The 18,100-nt window shown below is 45.7% G+C and overlaps 1 protein-coding gene across 1 annotated transcript; it reads left to right on the top strand.

The window, feature by feature from the left end:
• Positions 1 to 575: 575 nt before the first annotated feature.
• PRSS55 (serine protease 55) lies at positions 576 to 17,472 on the top strand. The gene is made up of 6 exons (XM_032184517.1): positions 576 to 600; positions 1,441 to 1,630; positions 3,287 to 3,534; positions 5,759 to 5,901; positions 16,678 to 16,836; positions 17,416 to 17,472. The coding sequence occupies exons 1-6, from the start codon at positions 576 to 578 to the stop codon at positions 17,470 to 17,472; spliced, it is 822 nt and encodes a 273-aa protein (XP_032040408.1).
• The last annotated feature ends 628 nt before the right edge of the window (positions 17,473 to 18,100 follow it).

Genomic DNA, 18,100 nt, shown 5'->3' with positions numbered 1-18,100 from the left:
GTTCCCTTCTGTCTTTTCCCCTCCCTTCCCTCCTACTCCGTGCAAGTTCTTGTTTTGAAACAGACTGGAAAGTCTTTGGAGGAAGCACTGCTCAGTACTTAATATAGCTGTGCTCAGGCCTGAACTTGGCTGAGTTCTTCTCAGTCCTGTCCCTATGGAAATAATACATCAGTTTAGAAATCAACATAGATAGGTCCACTGATGTTAAAACTGGTACAAACCAAAATATTATGCCCCCACCCAATTCATTATGGAGAAGCACTAGGGTGGAATTTTGGCCTTGATGCCTTGCAGTTGTTGCTGGAGGTACAAATAGCAGCAGAGATAAGATCAGTAAAGGTGAAATGATTCAGATTTGTGGATAAGCTTTCTAAGCTGTGTTTGGCCTTGTAAACAGTTGCCCACAGTTCTCGGGGAAGAAGTGAGTGGCAGCCTCAGCATCTTTGACACAATACTTTTGATTCGGCACTGTTTGAACCTTGCCCCACCACACAGCTGCCTCTTTCTTCTGAAGATTTAGAGAAGGTCTAAAAAAAAATCATCCAAAATTTAATAGGCTTCAGCACTTCTCAAAGATGAAAACCAATGCAGGACCAGCAGGTAAGGTCTTTGAAGAGAAAAAGGTGGTTTGAGAACCGAAAAGGGCTACAGCACCCAGCCTGAGAAGTCCACTATTGCACCCAGTGAAATCCAGTCCAGGATGCCCTATGCCTAGCACAGCTGAAGCAAATCCCAAGCCTCATGGGAATCACTGAGTTGTTGGCCAGGGCAGTGTGAGCTTTCCCTCATTGTCTCAGGAAGGCTGGATTCTGACTGTGATGTCAGCAAAAGAGAATGAACCGTGTGAGGTCACATTCTGGTTGCTCCTGGCAGAGGAATGTGTCTGCAGAAGCATCACTGCCCTCAACATCATCCAAGAGCTTCGGTCCAAGTGTGGGATGAACATGCTGCTCCTTACCTTCTGGATTTTAACTTCTCTAATCAGCAGCATCCATGCAGGCGTTTCTTCCCCAGTTTTTATGTTCAGCAGTGAATGGAAGAGTGAACCTGTTGGTAGCTTCAGAGGTGGACAGCAGAGAGAAACTGGTAGCCCTCCTGGATACACACACATCGGTAAATGAGTTTGGCCTGGGTTGATTCCTTGTGCCTTGTGGCATACATGCATGGCTTGTACTATACCTGGCACGGAACTCTTCCATTCTACTCCCTCAACAAGGATTTCATCCAACCTGCTTATGGGAAGCAGTCTACGGCCCTATTAGTCCCCAGATTGCCCAGGCATTTTTGGGGGAAGTTGCAGCAATGCCAGGGGCTTTGGTAGAGAACAAGTAGCATGGATGGTCCTGGACCAGTGCTTTAACCTGCATCCTGCCCTCCTCTTTTAGTAGTACAGGCAGTGGTGCAGCCATACATGAGCAACGTGTCTCATTTTGTACCCAGAGTGTGGCCTCCGACCATCTTATGAGTCCTTTCTGGAGACTGGCAAGAGGATCACAGAGGGGAGATATGCCAAGGCTGGGGAGTTCCCGTGGCAAGTGAGCATCCAGAGCAACGGGAAACATATCTGCGGGGGCACCATGATCAGCGCGCTGTGGATTTTAACTGCGGCCCATTGCTTTGCAGATGAGGTGTGAGTACTTATGTGTCTGGAGGAGGGCAACAAAGCTGGTAAAAGGGCTGGAGGGCATGTCCTGTGAGGAGAGGCTGAGGTCACTTGGGTTGTCTGGGGAAAGGAGGCTGAGAGGCAACCTCACAGCTCTCTTCAGCTCCCTGAGGAGGGGAAGCACACAGGGAGGTGCTGGCCTCTGGTTCCTGGCCACTAATTACAGGATGCAGGAGAGTAACTCAAAGCTGTGCCAGGGGAGGTTCAGACTGGACATTATGAAATTTTCTTTACTGCGAGGGTGGTCAAATGCTGGAACAGGATTCCTGGAAAGGTGGTTGATGCCCCATGTACATTGGTGTTAAAGAGGCATTTGGACAATGCTTTCATTAACATGCCTCAACTTTTGGTTAGCCCTAAAGATGTCAGGCAGGTGGACTAGATAATCTTTGAAGGTCCCTTCAACTCAGCTCAACTCAGCTCAACTCAGCTCAACTCAACTCAACTCAACTCAACTCAACTCAACTCAACTCAACTCAACTCAACTCAACTCTTCTATTGTATTGTATTGTATTGTATTTTATTCTACTCTACTCCTATTCTATTATTCTATTCTATTCTATTCTGTTCTGTTCTGTTCTGTTCTATTCATTTTCTGCACTGCTCTGTGCTGCTCTGCGCTGCTCTCTACTCTACTCTGTTCTACTCTACTCTGTTATACTCTACTCTGTTATACTCTACTCTACGCTACTCTACTCTACTCAGGGTAAATGAGGACAGCCCAGGCGTGATGGGGGTGATAACACTGCTCCTTAGACTGTAGGGTATATATATCCTTGGGATCAAGTGCAAAATATATGTGATGGAGCCAGAAGGAGAGCACTGAGAAGCTTTCCTCCTTTAGGAAACAAAACAAAACAAAACAAAACAAAACAAAAAAAAAAAAAAAAAAAAAAAAAAAAAAAAATTTGCACAAATCTGCATAACCTGAAGATCCAGAAAGGGAATAAATCTGCATAACCAGGGTCCAGATGCAGAGTATTTTGAAGGACAGTGTGAGCAGCCTTGTATAATTGGCCATGATGTTATATTCTGATGGCTCCCAAGGAGTTCCTGTACATTTACACAGGTTGTGGTACCTTGTAAAAAGAGGTATATTCTATTCCAGTTTACTCTAGCTCTCAAATTACTTTTGCTTTTGTATAGCAGACACCTTTACCTTATGTGTAGTCTGCTATTAATCCAGCAGCTTCTGGATAAATCAACCCAGGGACAGAATCCAACCATCCATGAGTCCCCTCCAAAATACGGGAGCTCCAAGAGCCAGAGCTGCTCGGTGACAAATGACCTGTGGCATCCCAACCTGGAGCAGCTGGCCAGGGACAGCATGGCCTGGAGCAGCCAGCCCAGGGCACAGTGATTCTGAACACCCAGCCTGCTCCATCTGTTCGTTAGCACCTGGGCTATTTATAACTTGGTTGCATTCATGTTCTACCTCTGCTCCTGCTTCCCCTGAAAATGAGCTTTGCCTGGAAGTGAGGGCAGATTTCTGTGGTTTCTGTAGCTAACCTGCCTCTGCAATTTGCTGCTCTGGGGAAGGAGGCACCAACCTTTATAACACAAAGTCTTCATGTTTGCTCATGCATACTCTTTTTTGTTGTTGTTATTGTTTTTGTTTATAAGGCCACCAGATCTCACTGTTGTAGTAGGGGGAATTAACCTTGACCACCCTCTGGAAGAACATAAGCCAGACAGCTTGGTTATCCATGAAAACTTTGACAGAACAAGCATGAAACATGATATTGCCCTGATCATGCTCAGCTCGCCCGTTGAGTTCAGCAACGAGAAAATCCCCGTCTGCTTGCCCTTCATGCATGACGTTGACACATGGCAACACTGCTGGATTGCTGGATGGGGAACCACAGGCGCAGGTGAGACACCACTGGGAGATGTGATGTATCTGCTAATGGAGGCTGTTTTTTTACCCATTTAAAGTAGATGTTCTCCCCTGGCAGGGGTTACCCATACCAGTGGCTGCTCCCTACCTCCTTTGTAAACACATCCAGAACCTGGCAGCCTCTGCACATCACTGGCTGTCCATTCAGAGCAAGAAGCTGTCACCCCCAGAGAAAAGTCTCCAATATTCTGAGCGTATATATTCCAGCTGAAACCTTAGAGCCCACCATTGCTCTGCAAGGACTCTGCCTTCTTGCTTGCTGTTATGAGCACCCAAAGTAAGACAATCCCCAACTGTACTGGGTGAGATATAATGGGTCTAAAGTGGTCTGGCATAAGGGAAATGGAGATTTAGGGTTGTCTTTGGCATAATGCCTCCATTAAACACATTGATTTGATGGTTCTGACCACCCCCTCCTCTTCTTTCATTTAGAAAGGCAGATTGCTATTGCTAATTGCTCTCATTCAAGCCCTAATGAAAGTAGCTCCAGCACTTACTGTGACCCAAAATGTCTATCCTGAACAAACGTCACCAAATGGCTAATGAGCTATTTAATTATTGGAAAGGGGTAATCAGGGCAGAGTGGGAAGGGTGGTGTCTTGGGGCTTTACCAGTCCTTCCTGGGAAAGGTAGTAAGTTAAGGTCCCATTTAATCCTTGCTCTTCTACCCCATAGGGTTCCTATCTCCTTTCTGAACCTCTGTATTTTCCTTCTTATGCTTCATTCACCTCACGTAGCAGTAAAGCGCAGCACAACGCTGTGTTTTAGTTGTGAAAGTCTTCCATTTCACCAAGGTAACACGCTCTTAGAAACAGAAAAGCAGGGGCAATGCTGCAGAGTCACTCTGCAACTTGGCAGGATTTTTCTTCAGTTAGTCTCTGCAAAATACCTGGTGTGGTTCTGGGGAGGAGAGCCTCATTTTGCTGTGTGGTTAGGGTGGCATTGCCTCTGCAATACGAACTGCACCCTGCAGGAGCTCAATGCATCAGCCCTTCAATCTGGGGGATGTTTCAGAAGAAAAATGGGAGAAGCCGAGTTTGCTGAGGGTGACATGTGATGGTGTGATATGGGCCATACCATAGTATGACACGCTGTTCCTGCGTGGGAGGAAAGATGGGTCATTTCTCATCTTTTGGAGGTGGACATCTCTCAAATGGCACCGCAGGTGGCACCAGGCTGACTCCTCTTTTATTGCAGTCAATAAAACCCAGCTCACACAGAGCCACCTCCTTGGGGATGCCCACATTAAAGCATTTCTTTGTGCGGACACGTCCATGGAGGGGCCCCATGTTAGTTAGGAAAGGAACATAACAACTTTCCATCTTTTACCTTTGAGTTCCACCTTCCTGAAGGTTCTGGGATGATTTAGCTCACTGAATTATGCAAGAAGGAGTGAAAAGCTGTGACATCCTTCAAAAGACAGTTTTATCCTTCAGACTTAGGCTTATTTTGAAGACAAATGTGGGTGATGAAATGAGTAGGCTTTCCATGCAGCCATGAGTATTGCATGAATATTTTTAAATTTCTCATTGCTTGCTGGTACCCACTTTGATTTTTGTTTTCCATCTCAAGAGAAGGAAAAAGCAATTATTTGTGTTCTTCCTTCCTTTGTGAAAGATGTGGCCAGTCCCTTGTTTGAGGCATGGCCTCACAGCACCCCAGGAGAGCATGTGGAGAACTAGGTCGTCTGTTCTGGAGAAAGCTCAGTGGAACTCACACATGGGCTCACACAGGGCTGCGTGAAAAATCATTCAAGCTGGGTATCCTAGAGATGTGAATGAGAAACCCAAGCAGCTCATCTCGGAGCATCACCAAGGCCAAGAGGATAAGCCATCCCTCTGGGTGTACTTCTGGCTGTGCCACATCCCAGAGTTCATCTACAGGAATAAGTGATTGTTTCAAATCCTATTTAGCAAGCTTCCACTCCCCAGGATTTCATTTTTGCCCATCAACACCTCTCATCTCACCACCTACCTACCCATCTCCTAGGCTGGCATTTAATCAAGAGCACAAACATATCCAGACAGCCCCTGTAAGCCTCCTTGGCCCCCAGAGCATCTGGTTGTGCCCTGAGCCCCTCTTACCCTGAGTTCCTTTACAAATTCACCTGAGAGCAGTCCCAAGGGTCTCCAACAGTGCTTTCACCCTTACAAGCTCTTCAGGGTTTGCTAATCCTTCTCTTCTTACCTGTTGGTTAGCAGCTGAGGAGTCAGCATCCCACGTGCTGCAGAAAGCACGGATGAAGCTCATCATCAGGGAGAAGTGCTTGGAGCACATCCCGCAGCTACCAGAGAACATGCTGTGTGCTGAGCTGGAGGGAGGAGAAAGAGGCACCTGCCAGGTAAAGCAAACATGCCCCAGAACAGCCACATTGCCTATGGGGGAACAGGGACCTTCAAAGAGAGGTGAATTCACTTCAGGAAGGAACATCCACTCTTCCTGTGGATTTCTAGGGCTGCTAAAGGCTCTCTACATGAGGCAAGAAGCTCTATGGCTGAGGACCTGTCTGTCTGGTGCATAGCAAATGCATATTGACCAAGGCAGTGTGGTTCTTGGAAAGTAGTAGTGGATCTGGGGATGTGTCCCTGTGGGGACCAAAACGCCCCTGTGCAGTGGTGGTAGGAGTTAAATACTGTCTGGAGACAGGAAAATCTGACCAGGAGGGTCGAAGCAAAAGGACTGGGTGGGGAAACGAGTCCAGGAGTGTTTAGTTTGAATGTTAGAAACATTTCCAAGGGAGCTCTTGGTGCTAGCACAAAAGGGGAGGTTTAGGTTGGATATTAGGAAGAACTTCTTTACTGAAAGGGTTGTTAGGCATTGGAATGGGCTGCCCAAGGAAGTGGCTGAGTCACCATCCCTGGAGGTCTTTAAAAGACGTTTAGATGTAGAGCTCAGTGATATGGTTTAGTGGAGGACTGGTTAGTGTTAGGTCAGAGGTTGGACTAGGTGATCTTGGAGGTCTTTTCCAACCTAGATGATTCTGTGATTCTGTGAAATGTCCTATGATGGCACAGCAGGTAAGTCTGTGGGTGCCAGAACTCATCACATGTCACAACGGGTTAATGATACAGGACGGTGGAGCTTTGAAGCTAAATTATAGAGCTCAATGGTGTTTGATAGCAGGGACTGCTAAGGGGAGAGAGCTGAAACAAATGTTGCTTGGAGCAAATGACCTCCAGAGGTCCCTTCTGACCTCAACCTTTCTGTCATTCTGTGAAATGCCCAGAAGTGGGATAACCTCACCCAAACTATGCCCTCAGAACATGTTCTATGTACACGATTGCTGTCCTGGTGTCAAACAAAGTCTGAAAGCCAAAAAGCACCTTTGCTTTCACAGCATCCAACCTCCAACCCCTTCTCTGCTCAATGAGGACTGAGCTCTCCCTGCAGCTCTCCCTGCAGCCTCTGCCATGGTAGGAACAGGGCTGAAGTCTCTCTCCTCTACTAAGCAAGGGTCTTTTAGAAGTGTTCCTCTGCTTGCAGGGGGGCAGACAGTCAGACACCTATGGGCACAGCTTCGTCCTATAGGAGCCCTTCAATCTAACCCAGTGAGCCAGGATTCAGAGAAGTCCCTGAGCTTTAGGTGCGGCGCTTATGGACTGCAAAGCCATCGCAAGCTGGGGCCATACCTAGGCAAGGAAGGTAAAGCTTTGCTTTGCAAAATCATTTTTTGATTAGCCAGAGAGCATCTGCCTGTGAAGCCATTCATCTAGTGACTTTCACCTCCATTAAATTCAATCAAAAAATTTAAAAAGAAAACTGCCACAGGATAACATTAACATGATTAAAGAATGCACTTCCCAGCCCTGCCTTAAGTTCTGTGGCTGAATTATGCTGGTGAAACAGCAAGAGCACTTGTACCCAGCAAAATGAATCTCCTGTATTCAGAAAGCTGATGAGGGTGCTATTTTGATCTACAATAATGTTAGCGTAGCCTGCAAAATGAAATAGAAATGTGAGCTTTCCAAGCAGGGAAAGTACACAATGATTATATGTATGATAATGCTCATAGCCCAGCAACTGCCCACTTTTAGCAGAAGTTTGACTAGGCAGAAATGTCTTGCAACCTGAAATAATGAGAACAAGGCAAAAATGTACCCTAGGCTAGAAGTAAGTCTGTTCAGGAGTGAAACAGGTGACATGACTTTTCATCAGGATTTGCTCATTTGTTCTAGGGGAAGCACTGATTTTGCTGATGGACAGTTTTCTGGGATTGAGTTTGGGTGGCTAAGCAGTCATATTTTAGCCTTGCTGGGCTGGTTCAGAAATCTGGTGGCTTGCCTGCAGTAGGCTACCAGGTAAGGAACTGGGAGACCAGGTCCCAGCCTGATGCTTGCTCTGCAACAAGCCCTCAGTAGGTGGCAAGGCACATTGTACAAAGTGCATTCTATTGAGCTACTTTTCTACATAAAGACTGGATTTTTCTCTGGACAGCTCTGCAGGAAATGTTATCTTGTCACATCAGATTGAATCTGCGTCTCTGGGGCACCCAGATGGGATTAGAAACATTACTTGTGGTTGGGGGTTAAAGGTTGTTGAATGGGCTCAGATAAATTCTGTGTGATGAAATGATAAAAGAATTGCTTTTATATTTTAGGCTCCTGACCACTTTTCTAAGTTTAGGTTCCTGCCCATGTGCCTCGGAACAGATAGGAGGGAGGAATATTTTTTTCTTTTTCAGTCATACTGGTAAAGGAACGAGCTCTGGTGATGCTGAGTTTGCTGGTGTAGATGTGGTCACAGTAAACCTGGGAGCAATGCCTGGTTTGTCTGGACATGAACCAGATAAAAGCATTACATTAACCTTTCCTAAGCGTTGCTGAGAACTGGGCACATTTGTTCATGCCAAGAACCAGGATAAGATGGGCAAGTTTCATCTAGACTGAAGGCTGTAAGTCCACATGATCCTGATCTGGATCCAAAAGATTAGCATGCTTGTCTTTGCACTGTGTGCCATTTGTGTGCTAGATTTTCCTTATTATAGCATGATGGTTTTATTTGAGTAACCAGTCACTTAAATATCTTCATAAAGGTGTCATGTGAAAGTTTTATCCTACTGATCGCTGCCTTAATATCCACATGTGGCAACAGGTCATGAATAGAAAGGCTCAGACATTTCAGTAGCTGCATACTAGTACCAGAGCTTGACTAATTTGTGGATCACTAACTGTGTTCCTATAATAACTCAAGGAGATTGAATAGCAGAGCTCCTGAGTATTTGTACTTAAAAAAAAAATCCATTCACTTAAAAAGAAAAATCTATTGTATACCAATTCCCTAGTGGTTCTTCAGACAAACATATAGATTGACTGTGAATTAACACTAACAGGATCTGTAATTGACTTATAGTTCTATTTAGTCATAAACATTAGCATTAATGGATGTTCATGGAGTACAAGTGCTAAACAACAGACAGTAGAGATGGCCTATGTGTTATTTTTTGTGTGCTACATTTCTTCCATGACCCCATGAACCACAATTGATGTCTAATTCCTTGCTTTCTTAAGCACCTTTTGTTAGGCCCTGATGCAATGGTAACTTGAACAATAATTAGAGTATAAGGGACTCACAAAGTAAATGCCTCTTCAATGCCTTGCCTATCGAGACAAAATTCAGTAAATGGCCCAATTATATTTCAGAGAATTTCTCTGAAATATAGGACAGAGTGTGTTTTGCTGGAAGTCACAGTTCATGTACAGTTCAGGTTGGCAGCAGATGAAGGGGGGGGGGCAGGCGGTGGCCTGACTTTGAGGAGAATGAATCATTGCATGGCCACAGACAAGTGGTGGGATCCTTCCAGCTCAGCTTCACCACGCTCCCCTCACACTGGTGTAGGACTGATCTGAGTCACCAGCCAAAGGCATCTACCCCCTTCCACTGAATTATACAACAAGAGATTTTGTCCTTGGCCAAAACAATGCTAGGATGCATCTAGGGCTCTGGGTTTTATTGTATTTAGTTGAGTGAAAAAGGCAAAGAAGGACTACATTCCTTCATGTGTAGTATGTCCTGCCCACAAATACAGTCAGCAGTTTGGGAAGATTGAATATGCCAGAGGACTGCGTTGCCATCCAGAGGGTCCTGGACAGGCAGGAGAGGGGGGCTGACACAAATCTGCAGCTCAACAAGGAGAAACCCAAAGTCCTGCCCCTGGGGAGGAACAGGCCCAGCACCAGGACAGGCTGGGCGCACCCAGCGGCTGTGCAGAAACGGACCTGAAGGGTGTGGGGGGCACTGAGGTGAAGGGCCCTTGGGCAAAAAAAAAGGGCTGTGTTAGGCAAAGCATTGCCTGCAGGTTGAGGGAGGGGATCCTGCCCCTCTGTTCAGTGCTGGTGAGGCTACACCTGGAGTGCTGGGACCAGTTCTGGGCTCCCCAGTACAAGGGAGACATGGACATACTGGAGAGAGTCCAGTGAAGAACTGGAGGATTTCTCCTCTTAGGGATGGCTGCAAGAGCTGGGGCTGCTGGGCCTGGAGCAGAGGAGGCTCCGGGGGAGCTCCCCCATGGCCGTCAGTACCCGCAGGGAGGTGCGGAGAGGCCGGAGCCGGGCTCTGCTCAGCGGTGCCCAGGGCCAGGCCCAGAGGCCCCGGGCCCAGCCTGGAGCCCCGGCGGCTCCCCCTGCCCCTCAGGCAGCACTGCTGGGGCCAGGGGTGCCGGAGCCCTGGCACAGGCTGCCCCAAGAGGGGCCGGGGGCTGCTCCTTGGGGACATGGGGCTGGACCAGATGGGCCCAGAGATGCCTTTAACCTCAGCCATTCTTGGATTCTGTGAATGGCTGTAGCACCTGTGTAGCATCTGGGATGCTAAAAGCCCTCACCCCATGTAGCTACAGCAGTAGCAGTAGCTGTTTGCTGAGATTTATCTGGCCCCATGCAAATGCCTTTTCTGTAGCTATTTGCAGCTACCCAATCATCTTTCTATTAATGCAGAGAAAAAAGTGCTTTTGAACATGTGATTCATTCAGGCTGGTTTAACTATCTATTTTAAAATGAGATAAATCTCTGTATGAGTGCTCATCGCTCCCATTAACTAGAAGCAAATCCAAGGTGTCTAGCTCACAGAGACACACATGGATCTGAGGCAGGACTGTTGCCTACAAGTTTCCAGTATAATTTTAGATGTCTTAGGATATCCCCATGGCGTCCAGCTGACCCCTCTGAAATCATGTCCCATTGGTGGTAATGTGACTGCACTGGGAACTTGATATTTGCACTGGAACCCCCTCAGAGGGGTGATCAGCCTGGAGCTGAACTCACCCCTCCTACCCTCCTTCTGTGCACAAGAGCGAGTGCTAAACCCATACAGAAGTGACAAAAACTCTTGCATCCTTTTACAAACTCTTGCATCTTTTTACTGGTGCTAGCGAGGCTCAAAATCTGCAAGGGAAGACTTGTGATAGATTTCTTTAAAGAAAAGGTCTGCAGATGAAAATCAGCTTCATGCAGGTAAATTATCAGAGAGACAAGGCAAAGGCCACAAACCAGGGAAGCTTGCTTGATCCCTCCAGCTGTTTAAAATATGTAAATGGAAGAGGATAGATGATGCTGTGATTGCAGTCTGTACGTATGGAGAGTATCTGTATGAGCTCTGAGGTTATAGGAACTTCTGCCTATCAGCCAAAGGTCTCCTGGGGACTAGCATTTGGAGCTAACCAAATTTCAATTCAAAATTATGACTAAAAAAAAAAAAAATGACTGTACAAACTTACTTTACTATTGCACCTTACCTTTACATTGAAGAGAGTGACCCACTCACGAGCCTTGTGATAGATTCTCCATTGCTGAACAATTGCTAACATGTCAGGGTGTGGTGGTTGTTTTTTTTTCTTTCTAAGATTGGTTTAAATAGGAAGGTGTCCTGGGAAGCTCCAGAACAAAGCATTAGAAAGGCATTTTTGCTTTTATAGTCTGTTACATTTGCTTCTAAAGGGTGCTTTGATGTGCAGCTCATAAGAATTAGAATATTTTTCCTGTGTCCTGTGGCTTTATAGAGCTTTCATCATTTGATCATTTTATGATATGGGCAGACAAGTGAACACATGGAAGCTATGGTGGCTTAATTCTTTAATCTGTGAAAACCATTCCTTCCTATTGCAAGGACCTGAGATGCTGATGATGCCCAACATCTCTTCTGCTTTATTCCTTTGGCACCCTAGAGTTGAAGCTTTTAGTCCCTTGAACTGAAGCTGTTTGCTTTGTGGTAAGGGGGGGGTCTGGCGTTATTTTGTGTGCCCGGTGAGTGAAGATCTGGGGAGCAGAACATCTCTGGATCCAGCTGAACAAAGAAACCTACTGAGTGCCTGCCCTTGGAGTGGGAGAAATGGGTGTGATGACTCAGAGCAGCCGCTTCTCATTCAATTACAGTGAGTCAACACAGCTTTAAGGGGAAGTCATGACTCACAGATAGATTCAGATTCTTTGAAGGAGTTGACAAGCATGTGGCAGAGGGTGATCTAGCTGATATAACGCGCTGAGATGCCCCAAATTCTTTTAACGAGATTTCTCACCAAAGGCTCATGCAGAAAGTGAGCTGTCATGAAGTAGAAGGGCTTCTGTTGGAAAGGGAGGCGGTACGGAGGAAGGATTTGATGGGAGAAAAGGCTCACAAGGGGAGTCTCACTGAGATCCATGCAAGGAATTGTGCTGTTTAAGGAGCACAAATGCTGAGATGACAAAGTTGGCTGGTGCCACAACACTGTTCAGGGTGGTCAAAATTAAAACTGACTGTGCAGAGGTGCAGGAGGATTTCATTATCCTGAGTGTCTGGAGGTTAAAACAGCAGATGCAGTTCACTGTTGACAAGGGCAAAGTAATGAACGCAGGGAAAAGCAACTCCAGCTGTACACATAGAATAATGGGCTCTAAATTAGCTATTACCATGGAAGAAGATCTCAGAGTGACTGTGGATAGTCCTTCAAAAACATCAGCACGACATTCTGTGGAGGTCAAAAAGGCAACAAGAGCATTATGAGTTATTAAGAAAGGAATAGGTAGCGAAACAAACGCATGTTATGCGAGGGCACTAATCTTGGAGGCCTACATCCCATGCTGTGTGCAATTCCTGTCCACCCCATCTGAGAAAGGAGGCAGTATTAGAAGAGACTAGTAGAGTGGGAAGGATGAGCAGGGGCACAGAAAGGCTTCTTGAGGAATAGAGAATAGCAGAGAAAGACTCTGAAGCTTGTAAAAGAGATGTCTGATGGGGATATGGCACAGATTTCTAAAGTCATGAATGCCAAGGAGTGGATAGTCAAGAGCTATCCTCTTGACACTGTTGTTCAAAACACATGAAGGAGGGACGATCCAATGGCTGTATCAGGCAGCAGGTTTGAAACAAAGAGAAGGAAGTACTTTTTCATCCAACAGATAATTAAACTATGGAACTCACTGACCAGGATGTTGTGGGTATTTATCCTAAGGGATAAATGGATTCAAAAAGCAATTAGATAACTTCCTGGATGAAGATCTCTCTAAGGCTATTAACCACTGTGATGTAAATACAACTCTGTAAATACTTGCCCTGCTTTTCATTCTCCTTCCCAAGCACTCGCTACAGACATCTGTCAGAGACAGGAGTCTGGGCTGCATGGGGCTTTGGTCAGATGCATTATGGCCTCCTTTAGTCGTTGCCACCATGGCTACTAATGGACCCTGATGGCTTCCATCTGGGAGGTGTAGGGCCATCCTGTTCACCCATTTTCCAGCAAGGAGATGGATGGAAAGAGTAGGTGAAGGCTCTCATCTGAGACCTCAAAGGGATCCCATGAAAAAAGTCCAGGTGACTCTGTTACCTGATTCATCTATGACACGCTAAAAATGGTCTTAGTCCTTCAACCTTCCTCTAAAGACAGTCTATTCACAGTGAAATAACTGAAGAAATCATCTCTTTGGAAAAACCTTTGCTTCCTGCAGCCAGGGCAGCTCTAATAGCAAATGTTGTTATTCACACGCTGATTCTCTCCAATTTACACAGAGCTTACCATCACAAAAATGAAATCAGCAATGACTTGCAAGGACTGTGTATCCATCTAATGAGGATCAGATGGGTTGTTCTCCCTCCCCCAGAGCTTCTCGCACCTAAAAAGATTTATGTGGCTGAACGTGTTTGTTCTGATCAATTACCATGTTGCAGACGAGAATACAAATACGAAAGGAAGATTACACTCTTGCGCCAAAGCTCACTGAAGTCAGCAGAAAGGCTCCTGATGTTCACAAAAAGTCTTTGGCTGTAGTTAAAAGGATGAAACTTTTGATCAGCTTTAGTGAACAAAGCGCCTTGCTAGTCTGTGACAATTTTTATACAACTCAGAATTATTTGCCAGCTAATATGTCTTTGCTCTCACTTCTCCTAATGGGAGGATTACCATGTAGTTGTGGAAGGCATGAGTTCAGCGACGATCTGATTTGATGTAGTTGCTTTTCACTCATCCTCCAGTTGACAAGAAACATGTAAGAGAAGCAAAGATGCAGTTTTCAGCTATTTCACTGTCCAGAAACTTGCCACTCGGACTGAACAGCAGGAGCAGGCATCTGGTGTGCGTGTGCTGACCAGAAGTCTTTCACCACTAGGGTGCAAGAGGCTGAAAGCTGAAAGCAGCATTTAATAAGTACTTCAGTCTTCAGGGTTGTTGACCTGAGCGTTCATTAAATTAGTACTACTGGAGACATCAAGGAGCTGAGGTGATTTTACCAGCACTCAAACCTCCTTCTTCCCACATTGTCTTCTACACAAAGATGGAAAATCTTGGGCCAACAGTTTTGAGACCTTAAGGTGGATACAGGGATATTCCAAAGTGTTGTAGAACTGAGTTTATTTTCTCTGTCTTTAGCCCTATAGCAATCAGGTTCCCGATTCATACGGGCTGCTATAGTTAAGTGGGAAAGATCATGTGGAGATGATGACAGACATCCGAGGAACTCAGAAGAGGCGCCTTTTGCACCCATGAAGCAGACCATCTCAGCTCACAGGGAAAGGCATCCAAAGTAGGATTTGGGTCTCAGGGTTTGTGGATTTGCAGCTGCTGCCTGGGTTTTCACAGCATTGCCCAGCTCCCTCTCTGGGCAGGTTTTAAATCGCTTTCTGCAGCTGACGGTCCCCCAAGCCCTGCAGACAGCTCTCTCTTTCCTCGCCGACTGGGCAGAGAACAAAGCAAACACAGCTAAAGAGACAAACAGGGGAAAACATCTGATTTGAAAGGAAAACTGCATGATCTATAGCTTTGAATTCCTGGCTTTGGCTCCTGGTTCTGCCATTGCCTTGTTCAAATCACATCCCTTTTCAGCCATGCTTTTCTCATCCACAAAATGCGATAAGAATTTTCCTCAAGGATAGCCACAAGGTATTGGGAATTAATTAGTATTAATTGCCCTGGGAGTAAGGTCCATCACAAGTGTGGACAGCCTCCAAAATGGGATCAATTCTGTGATTTAGTGTGCAGGGGCTCTACCAGTACTCATTTCTACTGTATTGGGGAAAGCCACCGTGCTGCATCCTAATGTGCCACTGCTGAGAGATCACCAGCCACTGCTGCGTCACTGCCTCAATAACAGCTTCCATTCTCCCAACTTCATTTCTTATCTTTCTGTAGGAGCCTCAAAGTGCTTTCCTTTCGCTGCCGGGATAATACGTTTGGCCTGTGCCTGCCCTGAGGGAATTAGCAGTGAAATTCCCAGTAATTTAATTGTGCGCACAACTTAGAAGATGCTCATTCATTCAAAAAGGATGGCATCACCAAGAGCACTGATAATGCGTGGGTCCAAGGTCACTGCAGGGTCACTGGTGGGATTCACACAAGTTCTTGGTCAAAACAGGGTTGGGAAATGCCTTCAGATCCTGCCTTTGAAGGAGCTCCACCACCACCATAGTGCAGCTACAGTAAAACCATTTCAGCACAAACAGTGCTGGGTGCTGAAGCAACATTTGCTCTGCATTTATCTTCATTTTTCTCTCCTGTTTACATGTTGAGCTAAAAAGAATATAGAAAAAAAAAAAAAGATAAGCTCATTAGGGGCCTTGAGCCGCCATCCCAGGAAATGAGTAAGAATTCTGCCGTAAACTTTTGTGGGTGTCGATGAGTTGCATCACACAGACACTTCCTTACTAATTGATGTTTGGTTAGGTCAGGGTAGCTGTTGGGGAAAGGGGGGTTCATATATTGATGGCAAAGATATTTCTCAAACTAGGGCACAAAGATGGAAGGACAACAATGCCCAGGAAATCTGGCTGTCTTCAGAAATATGTTTGTACTTTTTATTTGCCACACAAAGGAGTTGAGAAAAGAAAAAAAGAAAAAGAAAAGAAAAAAAGAAAAAAGCTATGGAAGGAAACTGTCTTATTTAGAGCAAGGGCAGATCAGCAATTAAGATGTACATAACTGTTGAGAGGAGTGTTGTTCCTGGCTGGGTGCACTTTGTGCTGGTTGTTCCTGGCTGGGTGCACTTTGTGCTGGTTTCTTTTCTGTTTGGGGTTGTGCTCAGCGACTGCAAACAGAGGTCACACAGGAAACTGGATGTGCTCTTGGCTTTCGAGCCAGGACATTCCTCTTCATCGGATGGCTGCAAAGTGCATTTGAAAGCTTGCATGTTTTGGGTGAGTGGAAGTTGCCTTTCCAGTAGCAAGCAGATTTTTTGTGAAATTACTGCATTTGCAAGAAAAGCTTGTCAGGGTTAGTGTTCATCTCTTGTTCAGTTTCTGGATACTGCTCCCCAAGTTAACAGCAGCAGGTACCTGGCACCTACATGTATATGCACTGGTTTTACAGGGAAGCTAAGAACTGAATGAAAGGTCACAACAAATGTCTCTTTTTACTCTTGGGTCTTGTCTCCTGGTGACAAGACTCAGGTATCCATCCAGGGCCATGGGAGGATGTGGAAGAGACTTGAGAAGGACAGGGCATTGCACCAAGCTGGAGACTGTGAGTGATCTTCTCCTCTTACCTCCTCCTCTTAACATTATTCTGTAGGCACCTCAGACCTGAGCTGTGACACTTTGAGTCCCTGTTCCCCCAAGACCTCATGAACTTGGGGTGGAGTTTGATTTTCCTGATCAGCCTTGGGGATGCAGCTGATCTGAGAGACCTGAGGTTTGATCCTGCTCTGATGTCCTCTTTATGCCGTAGGTGGACAGCGGGGGACCTCTGGTTTGCAGCTATTGGAACACCATGAAGTGGTTTCAGGTCGGCATCATCAGCTGGGAAGAAGATTGCACAGAAAAGCCGAGTCATGAGATCTACACTTCTGTTTACAACTACTATGGCTGGATCATGACTGAGACAGCTGTAAGGGGGAAACCTTTCTTCATTGAAGGCGTGGATAACCGTGCAAATGCCAGGGAGGTTCCTTCCAGGGCTCAGGCACAGCTGGTGTTTCTTGACTATTCTCTCCTTTTATTTGCCTCTCTAACAGCAATTAGATTACTCTAGAGAAAATTTTTCAAAACATAATAAAAGTCAGAACTACTGTCTCCTTCTTTTGCTGCTGACCCATAAAGTCATGTCTCAGGTCAGCCTGCTCCATCTCACTGATGTGGACACAGACGCCAAAATGAGCCGCCACAGTGAGACAGGGGAGTGATGGAGAGGCTGGAGACCTGAAATGAGAGAGTCAGGACACAGAAAACAGAGTTCGTAATCCTCTGAAAAACCTTTTTTTTAATCAGACTGGTGGGTCACATCAGGCTCAGACGTTTGCTGAGCTCAGATGCAAGGTCAAGGGTGAAGGAGCTGCTCCCCTTGGAAACGTTAAAAAAGGTCTTAGCTCACTCGGCTCCAGCTTAGCTTAGCTGTGGGTGGTTAGGTCTGGGTTAATATATCTTAGAGCTAGCTATTAGTTGGGCTAATATATCTTCTATCTTGCAGCTGGACCAAACTAAGACCATCTTCAAGAACCACAGCATCCACTCAGGTGGTATGTGAAGCTGCTGGGACATGACTACATGTCAGATTCAGCCATACACTAGAAAAAGGGCTAGAAAGCTGTTGGGCAGTGTTGGAAACTTTAGCTTCATATAAGATCATTATTTACCTGGGCTGCAAATGGTGGGTTTTGGTTGTTAAAGACAGTAGGGAAAGATCTGGCTGGCTGGAGGGAACTGGTTCTGAGTTATCTATGAAATGCTGTCTACAGAAACTCCTTGGTTTGGTAATTAGCCAAGATGAATCCCTTACAAGTAAATGGTAAATCAAAAGCATTTTTTTAATTATTATTTTTTTTTTCTTTCTTTTCACTCTGCTGGAGACCTATTTTTTGCATTTCTGGGCTGTGCAGTTCCCAGTCTGAGCCAGGACTGAGCTGGTCCTTGAAGCAATGCCATCCTACACTCTCCAGCAACCAAGTGCATCACAAAAACACTTTCCGCTTTTTACAGCGAGGTTGCTTTTCTTGAAAGTGATGGGGAAGGAGGCAAGCGGTAAGGTCTCCTTCATGTCCCACCTTTGCAATGGCATAAAAGTACCTGTAATTGCAGCAACGATAAAACTCAGTGAATGTGCAATGGGACAGAACCTCACAAATTGGTTTTAATTACCTTGATATTTTCTGGCT

This window comes from Aythya fuligula, chromosome 3, assembly GCF_009819795.1.
Source record: "Aythya fuligula isolate bAytFul2 chromosome 3, bAytFul2.pri, whole genome shotgun sequence".
Lineage (NCBI taxonomy): Eukaryota > Metazoa > Chordata > Aves > Anseriformes > Anatidae > Aythya > Aythya fuligula.
This window is presented reverse-complemented; position numbering and strand designations above follow the sequence as displayed.

Bases quoted from the DNA above. Each gene is read 5' to 3' on its own strand.
- PRSS55 (XM_032184517.1), top strand. From the start codon at position 576: ATGAAAACCAATGCAGGACCAGCAG. The intron at 3,535-5,758 runs GTGAGACACCAC...CCTGTTGGTTAG, and splicing joins ATGGGGAACCACAGGCGCAG to CAGCTGAGGAGTCAGCATCC. The intron at 16,837-17,415 runs GTAAGGGGGAAA...TCTATCTTGCAG, and splicing joins GGATCATGACTGAGACAGCT to CTGGACCAAACTAAGACCAT.